Source organism: Lagenorhynchus albirostris, chromosome 9 (genome assembly GCF_949774975.1).
Source record: "Lagenorhynchus albirostris chromosome 9, mLagAlb1.1, whole genome shotgun sequence".
In the NCBI taxonomy this organism is placed as follows: domain Eukaryota; kingdom Metazoa; phylum Chordata; class Mammalia; order Artiodactyla; family Delphinidae; genus Lagenorhynchus; species Lagenorhynchus albirostris.
The window spans coordinates 69,474,119-69,487,284 of NC_083103.1; the positions used below are offsets into that span (position 1 = coordinate 69,474,119).

The window sequence follows — 13,166 nt, forward strand, 5'->3', positions numbered from 1 at the left end:
TATTTTCATTCATTCTAAGAAAAGCAGCTCTCTGCCCTTGGGGGTGATGGCCTCTAAAATTTTGGCCGAGCTGGGCGATTGAGTGCCTCATTTTTGCTGATGGGATTTGAGAGCCTCTGGGGAAGATGGTGCATGAGCAATGGAGAATTAGTGAGGTTTTACAATGTTGTTATAAACTGTATGATGTGAGTTGATTGTTTCGTGTAGCCTCATGAAACATGAAAGCCTCATGAAAGTTGGAGAAGGTGGAGGGTGATTACATCACTCCCTCTGCCTTTTCGACAGAGATGAAGTCTTCTTTAATGCTTGGGATTATTTCCTGATGCTTCAGGCAGACCCACCCAGTTTTCCAATTTTAATATGTTCTTGTAATAGGTGTAGAGAAAAAAAGAGAAAGCAGGGGGAAGCCATCAGCCCAACTTGTTGTACTGACATTCCTGGCAAAGATGAAAGACTAATGTCAGAGCAGAGCACAAAACCTTACAGAAACAAGTCTGTTTGGTTTGGAGAGTAAATAAATAAGCCAGTTACATTACTAGGATGGCTGGCAAAAGTTTGGTCATCATAGCAGCTACCCCATCGAGCTTGCTCTGCTTATACAAGTTGTCAGCCTCTGTCCCAACCCCAAACTACCTAAGTAGGAGGAGCTGAACCTTGTCCATTCCTTATTTATAACTAGCTCTGAGTGAGGGGGAGGGACAGGCAGTGTTGTCTCCTGTGCAGGCTGCTTGCCTGAGTTACATCCACAAATGCCTCGGAAGCGGCCAGCTGGCTGCATCCTTCTCCTTACATTCCTGGGTCTGTCTGGGATGGTTGGCGCAGTTACCAGAACATACCACATTGGGATTGTGGAAGAATACTGGAACTATGTACCCCAAGGAAAGAACGCTATTACTGGGAAAAGTTTCTCAGAAGACAAGTGAGTGAAATTGGGGTCCCCATAGACTCCCAGGTTTGGCTCCTTTTTGAACCTGCTTGGGGAAGGTTGTATACCTTGGGTGGCTACAGTGGGGGTGAGTTGACCTAAATCAACAGGAGGGGTTTTGTGTTTGCTTGGAGAGCCCTTGCATGGGCGAGTGTGTAATTTGGAAGAGACATTCTTAGCTCCATCTATTCACAGCCTCGTCTGTGAAGAGCCATGTACAAAACCATGTGTTTTGAATAATGGCTTACTCTCTATATGGACAAGTTTCACTAGGTACCACTAAGAACTTCCAGGGCTTCTGGACTCACTGTGTTAAAAAAAAAAAGTTAAAACTTGGGATAAAAATTTGAGAAATTTCAAGAATTCTTCACTGTTAAAACACATAATGTTTTCTTAGTTTTTATTTTTGGAATGAAACATCATAATTAGAGATAAGTATGCTCTAGGTAGTTACATTTTGTTTTGTAACGTTTAAAAAAGGGGGACAGTTATAATAGATTTGGCTGGTATTTTAAGAGTTTCCTTGAGTCCACTTAGAAATGGCTTTATTTTGCTGGTGAGAGGTTTGTTCCAGCCCCAGCTCATTCAATCTGAGGGCAATATTTATCTCCAGAGCCCAGGGCATAGCTGGGTGAGATGATGCTGCAGTCTTCTATGTCCCTGACTTTTTATTTTTGCAGAAAATAGCGCTTGTTACCTCTCTTCCTCCCAGAGTGCTGTGTCTTAAATCTCTCATTTGCTCCCTGGAGTTCCCTCTGAAATCACCTGCTGGCTACAGAACTGTCGTGCATATTTTCAACGTCGTAGTTCTTAGAACATCTTTTGAGATGTTTTGGCAAATAGTCATATATTCGGATGCTTGTTCCTTTCTTGATAGGCAGAGCCCAGTGCATTCAAATCCAAGTTCCATTTTTTAAAGATGAGGTTAGTTGCTAAGATTCATGGGGTCTGCCAGCAGGTCTTTAAATGCCAGGTCCCCCTGCCCTGGGGAAAGACCAAAGACCCAGTTGGCTTGGACACACGGCTTCCAGGTTTTCTAACAACACAAAAGAGGCATAGTCATGTTTTGTTTATTCAAAAAAGATGATGCTCATGCCAGCCAGGCTACCAAGAAAGACTTTTCCTTAAGCTTTGTACCAGGAAATTTAATGTCCAGGGGCTATTTCCAGAGAATGCTCTTGACTTCTTTCAATCTCACATCTGCTGACAATTGATGGTTGTAGTTTGTACTGTGACACGTGGATATGGGGTTGAAAGACTCTCCTGACTGCCAGGGGCTTTCCCTGGAAATAGAGCTCTGCTGTCCTCAAAAAGGCATCAGTAGAAAAATGATCGTTGTGAGCAGCTATTGGACGGGAAAATATTCAAGATGTGTGCATTGAGGGTAGTGAGTGTGGTCTTTAAGCGCAATGTGATGTTGGACACATTTCCATATGCACAGAATTCTATCTTTCTCCTGAAATGCCCGTGCCAGTATAGCTGTTTGGTAGCATTTACTCTGACCCAGTGATTGCACCAGAGACTTTTAATTCATTACTGCTCGCAGATGTTATTATTCCCACTCTACAAACAAGGAACTGAGGCTCTGAAGTTAAGTACTTGTTTATAATGTAAAAGGCAGCACCAAACTCACATTGCTTTGACTTCAGAGCCAATATTTTTTCACGATGCAACCTTTTCCTGGCAAAGGTGATCCTTTCCCATTGAATTAAACTCAACTTTGAGGGAAGTCAGGGATTCCATTAATAAGAACTTTCTAGAAAGACCCAATTCTTTACCAAGGGCAGGTTTAGTCTCACTTGTCACTCTTTCCAGAAAGACATTGAAAATGATCACTGGTGTCAGTGACCAAACCAATTACCTGGGTTCATTCAAAAACCCAAAGTACTTTATTTTTTTTTAATTTTTATTTTATATTGGACTATAGTTGATTTACAATGTTGTGTTAGTTTCAGGTGTATAGCAAGGTGATTCAGTTATACATATACAGATGTCTATTCTTTTTCAAATTCTTTTCCCATTTAAGTTATTACAGAGAATTGAGCAGAGTTCCCTGTGCTATACAGTAGGTCCTTGTTGGTTGTCTATTTTAAATATAGTAGTGTGTATATATTAATCCCAAACTCCCAAGTTATCCCGCCCCTGTGCCCCACCTTTCCCCTTTGGTACCCATAAGTTTGTTTTCTATATCTGGGAGTCTGTTTAAAAACCCAGAGTACTTTAAATACTCAAATACTAAAATGCCATTTTCACAAGGCTGGGTGCAGGAAGAAGTTAGGGGATCTCTGTAGATCATTTCAGCCAGAAGATGGTGCTTTGAAGAAATTACAATAAAATGTATGAAAATAGTTATGGTGAAAAAGAAAAGAAAAAAATAAGAGAATAGGCATGACTAAAACACAGTTTGTCATCAGATTATAGTAAGGTGGTTTAACAATGCCGTGGTTCCATAGAGGAGTACTCCAGCCCTTCAGGAGAAGCTGGCATACTAGATGTCATACCTGGAATGCCAAGGTCCCCAAGGGTTCCCTTCTGGTGTGTCAAGGAGCAATGTTTATGCGGGGCAGACTCCTGACTCTTAAAAGGGAGCCTGAGTGAGGATGTGAGGCGTGCTGGCTTTTAGCAGCAATCATGCCAGGAAGTGCTACTCATGTGACCAGTGGCTCAGGGCAAGTTTCTAAGAAGGTACAGTTGTGGTTGGCTGCTGACTCTTGCTTGAAGACCACAGGACACGTGTCTCAGGTGCCATGGTTCACAAGTGTCATGGGTGCCACAGGTGACATATGTGAAGATGTCACGATTATGGGACAAGTATGGAGCTCACTATGTGTGCTCTGCATTGTGCCATTTCCCCCAGAGCAACGAATCATCTTGGGTGATGCGACCATGCCTCTTAGCTTCTGCAGGATGAGTAGACATCACTTCTGAGGACTCTCTGCTGGTTAGATATTCACACCCAGAAAGTGCCCAATATTTAGAAGTTCATGACAGCCGGGTGCCTAGTATTCCATTATGAGTGGAAAGAGCCTAGACTAGAAACCAGGAGACCTGACTTCTAGTCCTTGCTCTGCCCCCAACCTGCTGTGTAACCTTGAACATGTCACATAATCTCTCTGAACATCAATTTCCTTACTTTGTATAACAAGGGAGTTGAAACATAATCCTTAAAGTCACTTGAGAAGTATAATTCTAAGGCATTAGACATAATTTTCAAAACCAAATGAAAAACATCTTACCTTACTTGCCAGTTCTAGAAAGATTTTTTGCAATTCAAGGAGAGAGATGATTTGCAAATGTTCAGCCTAGAAATCAGAGTTGAAGAAAGCCTGAGAGTGGGGATATGTGACAATTTTTGAAGTATTCTATATTTTTATTTACCCATTCATTTTTTTCCCTATTCTTTAAGAACGGTCTCCAATTCTTCACTTCACCCACAGAGTTTTTCCCCACAGCCCTGGCTTATTCTGATAAGCTTCCTTCCCAACCCCTCATGGAGCTTTATCTGGTGTCTTTATCTGGCCTTGGACACAGTGTTTCCTTCTCCCTGCTTTGCTCTCTAGTGGTTTGATGTACACCAGTCACCTCTGCAGCTGGAGGATGAGTGCTCTGTTGGTGGAGAGGAAGGCCCAGCATATGTAAAATAACCCCTCTTCCCTACACAGAGTTTGTCAGTGACAGTGACCCATGGAGGACTGAGAAAGGCCGGTCATTTGGAATCAGAAGTTCCTTAAAAAATTACAAATAGAACTACCATATGACCCAGCAATCCCACTACTGGGCATATACCCTGAGAAAACCATAATTCAAAAAGAGTCATGTACCAAAATGTTCATTGCAGCTCTATTTACAATAGCCAGGACATGGAAGCAACCTAAGTGTCCATCGACAGATGAATGGATAAAGAAGATGTGGCACATATATACAATGGAATATTACTCAGCCATAAAGAGAACTGAAATTGAGTTATTTGTGGTGAGGTGGATGGACCTAGAGTGTGTCATACAGAGCGAAGTAAGTCAGAAAGAGAAAAACAAATACCGTATGCTAACACATATATATGGAATCTAAGAAAAAAAAAAAGTCATGAAGAACCTAGGAGTAAGATGGGAATAAAGACACAGACCTACTAGAGCATGGACTTGAGGATATGGGGAGGGGGAGGGGTAGGCTGTGACGAGGTGAGCGAGTGGCATGGACATATATACACTACCAAGCGTAAAGTGGATAGCTAGTGGGAAGTAGCAGCATAGCACAGGGAGGTCAGCTAGGTGGTTTGTGACCACCTAGAGGGGTGAGATAAGGAAGGTGGGAGGGAGGGAGATGCAGGAAGGAAGAGATATGGGAACATGTGTATATGAATAACTGATTCCCTTTGTTATAAAGCAGAAACTAACACACCATTGTAAAGCAATTATACTCCAATAAAGATGTTAAAAAAATTGCTATTTACTGATCACACACACACAAAAAACGTAAGAACTAATCACTGTCAATTTAGTTATTCTGGTTGCTTTATCTTTGAATGAGGGGAATGGGCAAAAATTAGGGGGAAAGAAAGGTGAGTGCCAAAGTTTCAGTGATGTAAAAAATCTTGGAACCCCAAATTAGGCAGTGCCAAGAGCCTAATAAATCCTGATTCACAAGGATGAGATAAGAAATAAATTGAAATCATTTCACCAAGGTATGATAGCCATCAGATGGTGCCATTGAACTTTCCACTTGGTACCTTTTCTTGATCATAGGGGTCAAAAACATAATTGAGACTATAAGCATGGATGTTTCCTAGAAAGTATAGGATTTAGGAGTTACATTCTATTTAGAAAATTTTTCTCCTGATGAATATATTCCTCCTTTTCACCATTGGGCTTAATGGGGACACAGGGCTCCTTTGACTTGCCTGGGGATGGTGTTAGCATTTGATTCACTCCTGCCAGTCCTGCTCATAAAGTGCTTAATTAAGGTGTGACTGTGCTTCAGTGGTAAAGCCTGGTCTTTAATGGAACCAGAGTGGATCACCTTATTTAAAGTTACAATTCTCACCAAGATCTCCTTAGGCCACCAACACACAAACAGGTTGTTTTTCTTCCCAGTGAAATGCAGGGGTCTTCGTGGGTGCTAACTCACAGGCAGACCCATACTTGGACACGAGTGAAACTGATGACTACTCAAACCCCAAGTTAGGGTCTGTTAAGGGAGTTTACCCAGCCATATCACTGTGGCAGCCCAGTTGACGGTAAAGGGTTTTGAACACCCCCTGTGAGCAGGCCCTAGGATGGGGAAGGCCCTGTATGTTTACCTGAAAGAAGAGCCAACTGAAGGGAAGCAGGTAGAGGAAGAGAAAGGCTTTTATAAGCTTTGAAATAAAGAGAAGGATCTCACCTCATTAGTGCTTGGTCTTAGACAGATGATGACTTTCAAATCTCAACTTCTATCTTATCAGCAGAAAAAATCATGTGTTGGGCCTGATGCCTTGGGAATCTCTTGGGGTTACTATATCAGTTAGTGATTGCTTTTGGCTGCCAGTAAAGACAAGACTAGAGTGGCTTAAATAAATTAGGGTTTGATATACTCTTATGAAAGAAATGCAGAGGTGGCCAGTCTAAGGCTGGTGGGACAGGTGGCATGATAGGATTTCAGAGGCCTTCTATATTTCTGACCCACTATCCTTAGCATGTGACCTTACTCCTCAAGGAAGCTTATGGTCACAAAATGGCTGCTAGGACTCAGCCCTCATGCCTGTTATCCAAGAAGGAAGAGAGAAAGGGGAAAGGTAGAAGGGCCATAATTTCTGCTGCATCAGCCCTTTAAAGGGCTCTCATGAAAACCCCACCCAACCAATTCTACTTACATCTCATTGGATACTCAAAGACACAAAGAGGGCTTGGAAATACAGTCTTTTAGTTTTGTGCTTTTTTGGGCCTGAATAAAAGCAGGGTTTGATTCTGTTACTAAGAAAGGGAGCAAGAATATAAGGCAGCTGGCAGTCCCTGCCACCTTCCCCTCCCTAATTCTCCCTTTTCCCCATCCTTCATGAACACCATCTTAGTCCCCCTCTTCCCTTTCTCACCTCTGGGTAGTGGGACACCAAGGTCTGTGGGGTTTGAGAGAACTCAAAGACAGTACAATAGCTGTCCTTGAGTCCTTACTATATTCCAGGAATTGTCATTAAAGCTTTCCCTGCCATGTATAGGGGTGACAGATCTCCTGCCCTGGTCAGGGGGACCAGGAGGCCCAGGGAAGTTTTCCTTAGCCAAGTGTAGTCCAAGTGGTCTAACAAGATGCCAAGGCAGCCTTGCCTCCTGGCGAGTGTGGGGCTCTGGCATCAACTGAGAAGCTTAGAATTCTTGCTCCATTTACTAGGCAAGTAGTTGAGTCTTCTTCTTCTTCTTCTCCTTCTCCTTCTCCTTCCTCAATTTTCTCATTAGTGAGATGGGGATAATGACAGTCCTTGCATGAGGGGGAAGGTATATTCATCCCCTGTGGCTGCTGGAACAGATTATCACAAAACTAGGTGGCTTAAAAGAAGAGAAATTTATTCTCACCCAGTCCTGGAGATCAGAAGTCTGAAATGAAGATGTTGGCAGGGCCACACTCCCTCTGGAGGCTCTAAGGGAGAATCCACTCATTGCCTCTTTCAGCTTCTGGGGACTGCTGACAATTCTTGGCTTGTGGTGGCATCACTCCAATCTCTGCCTCCGTCTTCATATCACCGTCTCCTCTGTGTGTGTCTTATCTCCTCCTTATGAGAACACTTTTGCTGGCATTTCGGACTCACCTGGATTATCCAGGATCATCTCCTCATCTCAAAATCCTTAATTACATCGGCAAGGACTCTTTCTCCAAATAATGGGATTAGGATGTCAATTTATCTTTGGAAGCCATCATCAGCCCACCACAGGGTGGGTATCAGGAGATATGTAAATGCTCAGATATGGTGCTGGGCACTGGATTAGCGCTCAGGAAATGTTTGTCTTCATGCTAGCCCTCCTGTCTTGAGGGGTTCTCTGGAGAGCAGGGTATCCATGGGAAAGAGACCTCAGATGGTCACATTTTCCTCTTTTCTAGTTAGAGTTCTGCCAGAAACGATCAGAACTCCCCTGACTCCCATTGACTGAGCGCTAACTCTCCCAGACACTGTGCATGGGGCTCCACATCTCATTTACCCCTCGCAGTGGCTCTGCCATGGTCAGCGGTTTACAGCTGAGGAAACTGGGGTTCAGAGAAGTTAAGTCACTTCCCCAAGACCTCACAACATCAAGGCAGGCATTGGAATTCAAGCTCATTCTCTTTTCCCTTTACTGTGTGTATTTGGTGCCTGGGGGGCTTCTGTGGAAATGAAGTGGGAGAAGGGGGAACTCAAGACTTAGGGGATGCCAGGGGGAAACCAGGGTGAGCAAGGTGTAGAGGAGCACATCACTGGATGGGATAGCTTCAAAAACTATTAATCTGATTAAGGTCGTGGCTGTGCCCGAGCTGCAACTCGAAACTGCCATCTTCACCCTTCCTTTTGCCACGTGGCACTTGTCCCAATCTAGTCCTGTTTTCTCATTGGTGAACCTCAGTCCATCTCAAGCTCAGACAGCACCATTTGTCCTTATTGTGACTACATGATCTCACATGTTTGCTCTGACCATACCCTCTGCTGATGTTACTTTGCAACTCGTCTTCATCCTGCATCCCCCCAACACACACTCAGACATTTGGGCTCTATACGGTTAGTTGTCCCTTAATATAGAAAACTCGGTGTTGCTATTTATTCACCAATGCCTATGTTTTGTGTTCCCAACCAGATGGGAAATCTCTTGAATACAAGGACTGAGAATTATACATCTTGACTCCAGTTTCTAATTTGATGTCCCATATACAGTAGAGGTTCAACAACTGCTCGATGGTTGAATGGAAGGGAAAAAAAATCCCACTAAAAGATCCAGGTGGGATCCAGGTGGGGGACGGAGATGCTGGTGAGCTGCACAGCCCCAGTGAGCTACAAACCCCTCGGAATCTAAACTGGCATCCCACCTCTGCACTGGTTAGAGGATTTCCACAGGCAGGTTTGTTCTGACAATGATGGATCTCACCTGCCTATGGAAGGTGTCTCCCTTCACGGTATTGCCCCTGGCCTTGGCAATGTAAACGTTTTGTCTTTAAAGCAGTAGTTAATGGGACACTTCCCAACCCCACTGGATTCCTTCACAGCAGGAAATAGACACATCCTCAGCTTGAGTCAAAATGTTGGAATGTAGGTTGAGGATGAATCTGAGGCGTGGTGATTACTCAGTCACTCAGAGTGGGGTCACCCTGCAGATACACTAAAAATACAATATACAGCCCAACAACTTGGGCATTCTAATGAGTGCACTCAAGCTAAACCGGAGGCTGCTTCCTGTGGATGGCCCCTGGAAGTCACCCACCTGCTTTGTTCCTTGGGCATGATTTGCATCTTCTAAGACTCATAAGAGCTGGAGCTTCTGTCCTATTGTTACATATGTATTATGTATTGTTAGGGGTGGTTTGCTGCATAGACACTGGAAAGACTTTCTCTTACTTCCACCCCTCCCCTACCTTTTTTTTTTTCACACCACCCCCCCCACCCCCTGCCGCTTACCCCCCTTGGTGTCCATACATTTGTTCTCTACATCTGTGTCTCTATTTCTGCCCTGCAAACTGGTTCATCTGTACCATTTTTCTAGGTTCCACATATTTGCGTTATACATTATTTGTTTTTCTGTTTCTGACTTACTTCATTCTGTATGACAGTCTCTAGGTCCATCCACATCTCTACAAATGACCCAGTTTCATTCCTTTTTATGGCTGAGTAATATTCCATTGTATATATGTACCACATCTTCTTTATCCATTCATCTGTCAAAGGGCATTTAGGTTGCTTCCATAACCTGGTTATTGTAAATAGTCTTGCAATAAAAATTGGGATGCATGTGTCTTTTTGAATTATGGTTTTTTTCTGGGTATATGCCCAGTAGTGGGACTGCTGGGTCATATGGTAATTCTATTTTTAGTTTTTTAAGGAACCTCCATACTGTTCTCCATAGTGTCTGTATCTATTTACATTCCCACCAACAGTGCAAGAGGGTCCCCTTTTCTCCACACCCTCTCCAGCATTTGTTGTTTGTGGATTTTCTGATGATGCCCAATCTAACTGGTGTGAGGTGATACCTCATTGTAGTTTTGATTTGCATTTCTCTAATGATTAGTGATGTTGAGCAGCTTTTCGTGTGCTTCTTGGCCATCTGTATGTCTTCTTTGGAGAAATGTCTATTTAGGTCTTCTGCCCATTTTTGGATTGGGTTGTTTGTTTCTTTAATATTGAGCTGCATGAGCTGTTTATATATTTTGGAGATTAATCCTTTGTCCATTGATTCGTTTGCAAATATTTTCTCCAATTCTGAGGGTTGTCTTTTCGTCTAGTTTATGGTTTCCTTTGCTGTGCAAAAGCTTTGACGTTTCATTAGGTCCCATTTGTTTATTTTTATTTCCATTACTCTAGGAGGTGGATCAAAAAAGATCTTGCTGTGATTTATGTCCTCTAAGAGTTTTATAGTGTTTGGTTTTACATAGGTCTCTAATCCATTTTGAATTTATTTTTGTGTATGGTGTTAGGGAGTGTTCTAATTTCATTCTTTACATGTAGCTGTCCAGTTTTCCCAGCACCACTTATTGAACAGACTGTTTTTTCTCCATTGTATATCCTTGACTCCTTTGTCATAGATTAGTTGGCCATAGGTTCATGGGTTTATTTCTGGGCTTTCTATCTTGTTCCATTGATCTATGTTTCTGTTTTTGTGCCAGTACCATATTGTCTTGATTACTGTAGCTTTGTAGTATAGTCAGAAGTTAGGGAGTCTGATTCCTCCACCTCCGTTTTTTTCCCTCAAGACTGCTTTTGCTATGCGGGGTCTTTGTGTCTCCATACAAATTTTAAGATTTTTTGTTCTAGTTCCATAGAAAATGCCATTGGTAATTTGATAGGGATTGCATTGAATCTGTAGACTGCTGTGGGTAGTATAGTCATTTTCACAATATTGATTCTTCCAATCAAAGAACATGGTATATCTCTCCATCTGTTGGTATCCTCTTTAATTTCTTTCATCAGTGTCTTATAGTTTTCTGCATACAGGACTTTTGTCTCCCTAGGTAGGTTTATTCCTAGGTATTTTATTCTTTTTGTTGAAATGGTAAATGGGAGTGTTTCCTTAATATCTCTTTCAGATTTTTCATCATTAGTGCATAGGAATGCAAGAGTTTTCTGTGCATTAATTTTCTATCTTGCAACTTTACCAAATTCATTGATTAGTTCCAGCAGTTTTCTGGTGGCATCTTTAGGATTCTCTATGTACAGTATCATGTCATCTGCAAACAGTGACCGTTTTACTTCTTCTTTTCCAGTTTGGATTGCTTTTATTCCTTTTTCTTCTCTGATTGCCATGGCTAAGACTTCCACAACTATGTTGGATAATAGTGGTGAGAGTGGACATCCTTGTCTTGTTCCTGCTCTTAGAGGAAATGCTTTCAGTTTTTCACCATTGAGAATGATGTTTGCTGTGGGTTTGTCGTTTATGGCTTTTATTATGTTGAGGTAGGTTCCCTCTATGCCCACTTTCTGGAGAGTTTTTATCATAAATTGGTGTTGAATTTTGTCAAAAGCTTTTTCTGCATCTATTGAGAAGATCATATAGTGTTTATTCTTCAATTTGTTAATATGGTGTATCACATTGATTGATTTGCATATATTGAAGAATCCTTGCATCCTTGGGATAAATCCCACTTGGTTAAGGTGTATGATCCTTTTAATGTGTTGTTGGTTCTGTTTGCTTGTATTTTGTTGAGGATTTTTGCAACTATAATCATCAGTGATACTGGTCTGTAATTTTCTTTTTTTGTAGTATCTTTGTCTGGTTTTGGTATCAGGGTGATGTTGGCCTCATAGAATGAATTTGGGAGTGTTCCTTCCTCTGCAAGTTTCTGGAAGAGTTTGAGAAGGCTGGGTGTTAGCTCTTCTCTAAATGTTTGATAGAATTCACCTGTGAAGCCATCTGGTCCTGGACTTTTTTTCGTTGGAAGATTTTTAATCACAGTTTCAATTTCATTACTTGTGATTGGTCTGTTCATATTTTCTACTTCTTCCTGGTTCAGTCTTGGGAGGTTATACCATTCTAAGAATTTGTCCATTTCTTCCAGGTTGTCCATTTTATTGGCATAGAGTTGCTTGTAGTAGTCTCTTAGGATGCTTTGTATTTCTGTGGTGTCTGTTGTAACTTTTCCTTTTTCATTTCTGATTTTTTTGATTTGAATCCTTTCCCTCTCTTTCTTGATGAGTCTGGCTAATGGTTTATCAATTTTGTTTATCTTCTCAAAGAACCAGCTTTTAGTTTTATTGATCTTTGCTATTGTTTTCTTTGTTTCTATTTCATTTATTTCTGCTCTGATCTTTATGATTTCTTTCCTTCTGCTAACTTTGGGTTTTGTTTGTTCTTCTTTCTCTAGTTCCTTTAGGTGTAAAGTTAGATTGTTTATTTGAGATTTTTCTTGTTTCTTGAGGTAGGCTTGTATAGCTATAAACTTCCCTGTTAGAACTGCTTTTGCTGCATCCCATAGGTTTTGGATTGTCGTGTTTTCATTGTCATTTGTCTCTAGGTAATTTTGATTTCCTGTTTGATTTCTTCAGTGATCTCTTGGTTATTTAGTAATGTATTGTTTAGCCTCCATGTGTTTGTGTTTTTTAGGTTTTTTCCCTGTAATTGATATCTAATCTCATAGAGTTGTGGTCAGAAAAGATGCTTGATATGATTTCAATTTTCTTAAATTTACTGAGGCTTGATTTGTGACCCAAGATGTGATGTATCCTGGAGAATATTCTGTGCACACTTGAGAAGAAAGTGTAATCTTCTGTTTTTCGATGGAATGTCCTATAATTATCAATTAAATCTATCAGGTCTATTGTGTCATTTAACCCTTGTGTTTCCTTATTAATTTTCAGTTTGGATGATCTGTCCATTGGTGTAAGTGAGGTGTTAGAGTCCCCCACTATTTCTGTGTCACTGTCAATTTCCTCTTTTATAGCAGTTGCCTTAGTAATTGAGGTGCTGCTATGTTGGGTGCATATATATTTATAATTGTTATGTCTTCTTCTTGGATTGATCCCTTGATCATTATGTAGTGTCCTTCCTTGTCTCTTGTAACATTCTTTATTTTAAAGTATATTTTATCTAATATGATTATTTCT

At 41.4% G+C, this 13,166-nt stretch overlaps 1 protein-coding gene across 1 annotated transcript in view; it reads left to right on the forward strand.

Annotated features, from left to right (window-relative positions):
- Nucleotides 1-749: 749 nt before the first annotated feature.
- HEPHL1 (hephaestin like 1) overlaps nucleotides 750-13,166 on the forward strand; it is a 92,923-nt gene continuing 80,506 nt past the window's right edge. The window contains 1 exon segment of the mRNA XM_060157892.1: nucleotides 750-919. Within this exon segment, the coding sequence (XP_060013875.1) occupies nucleotides 750-919 (170 nt within the window).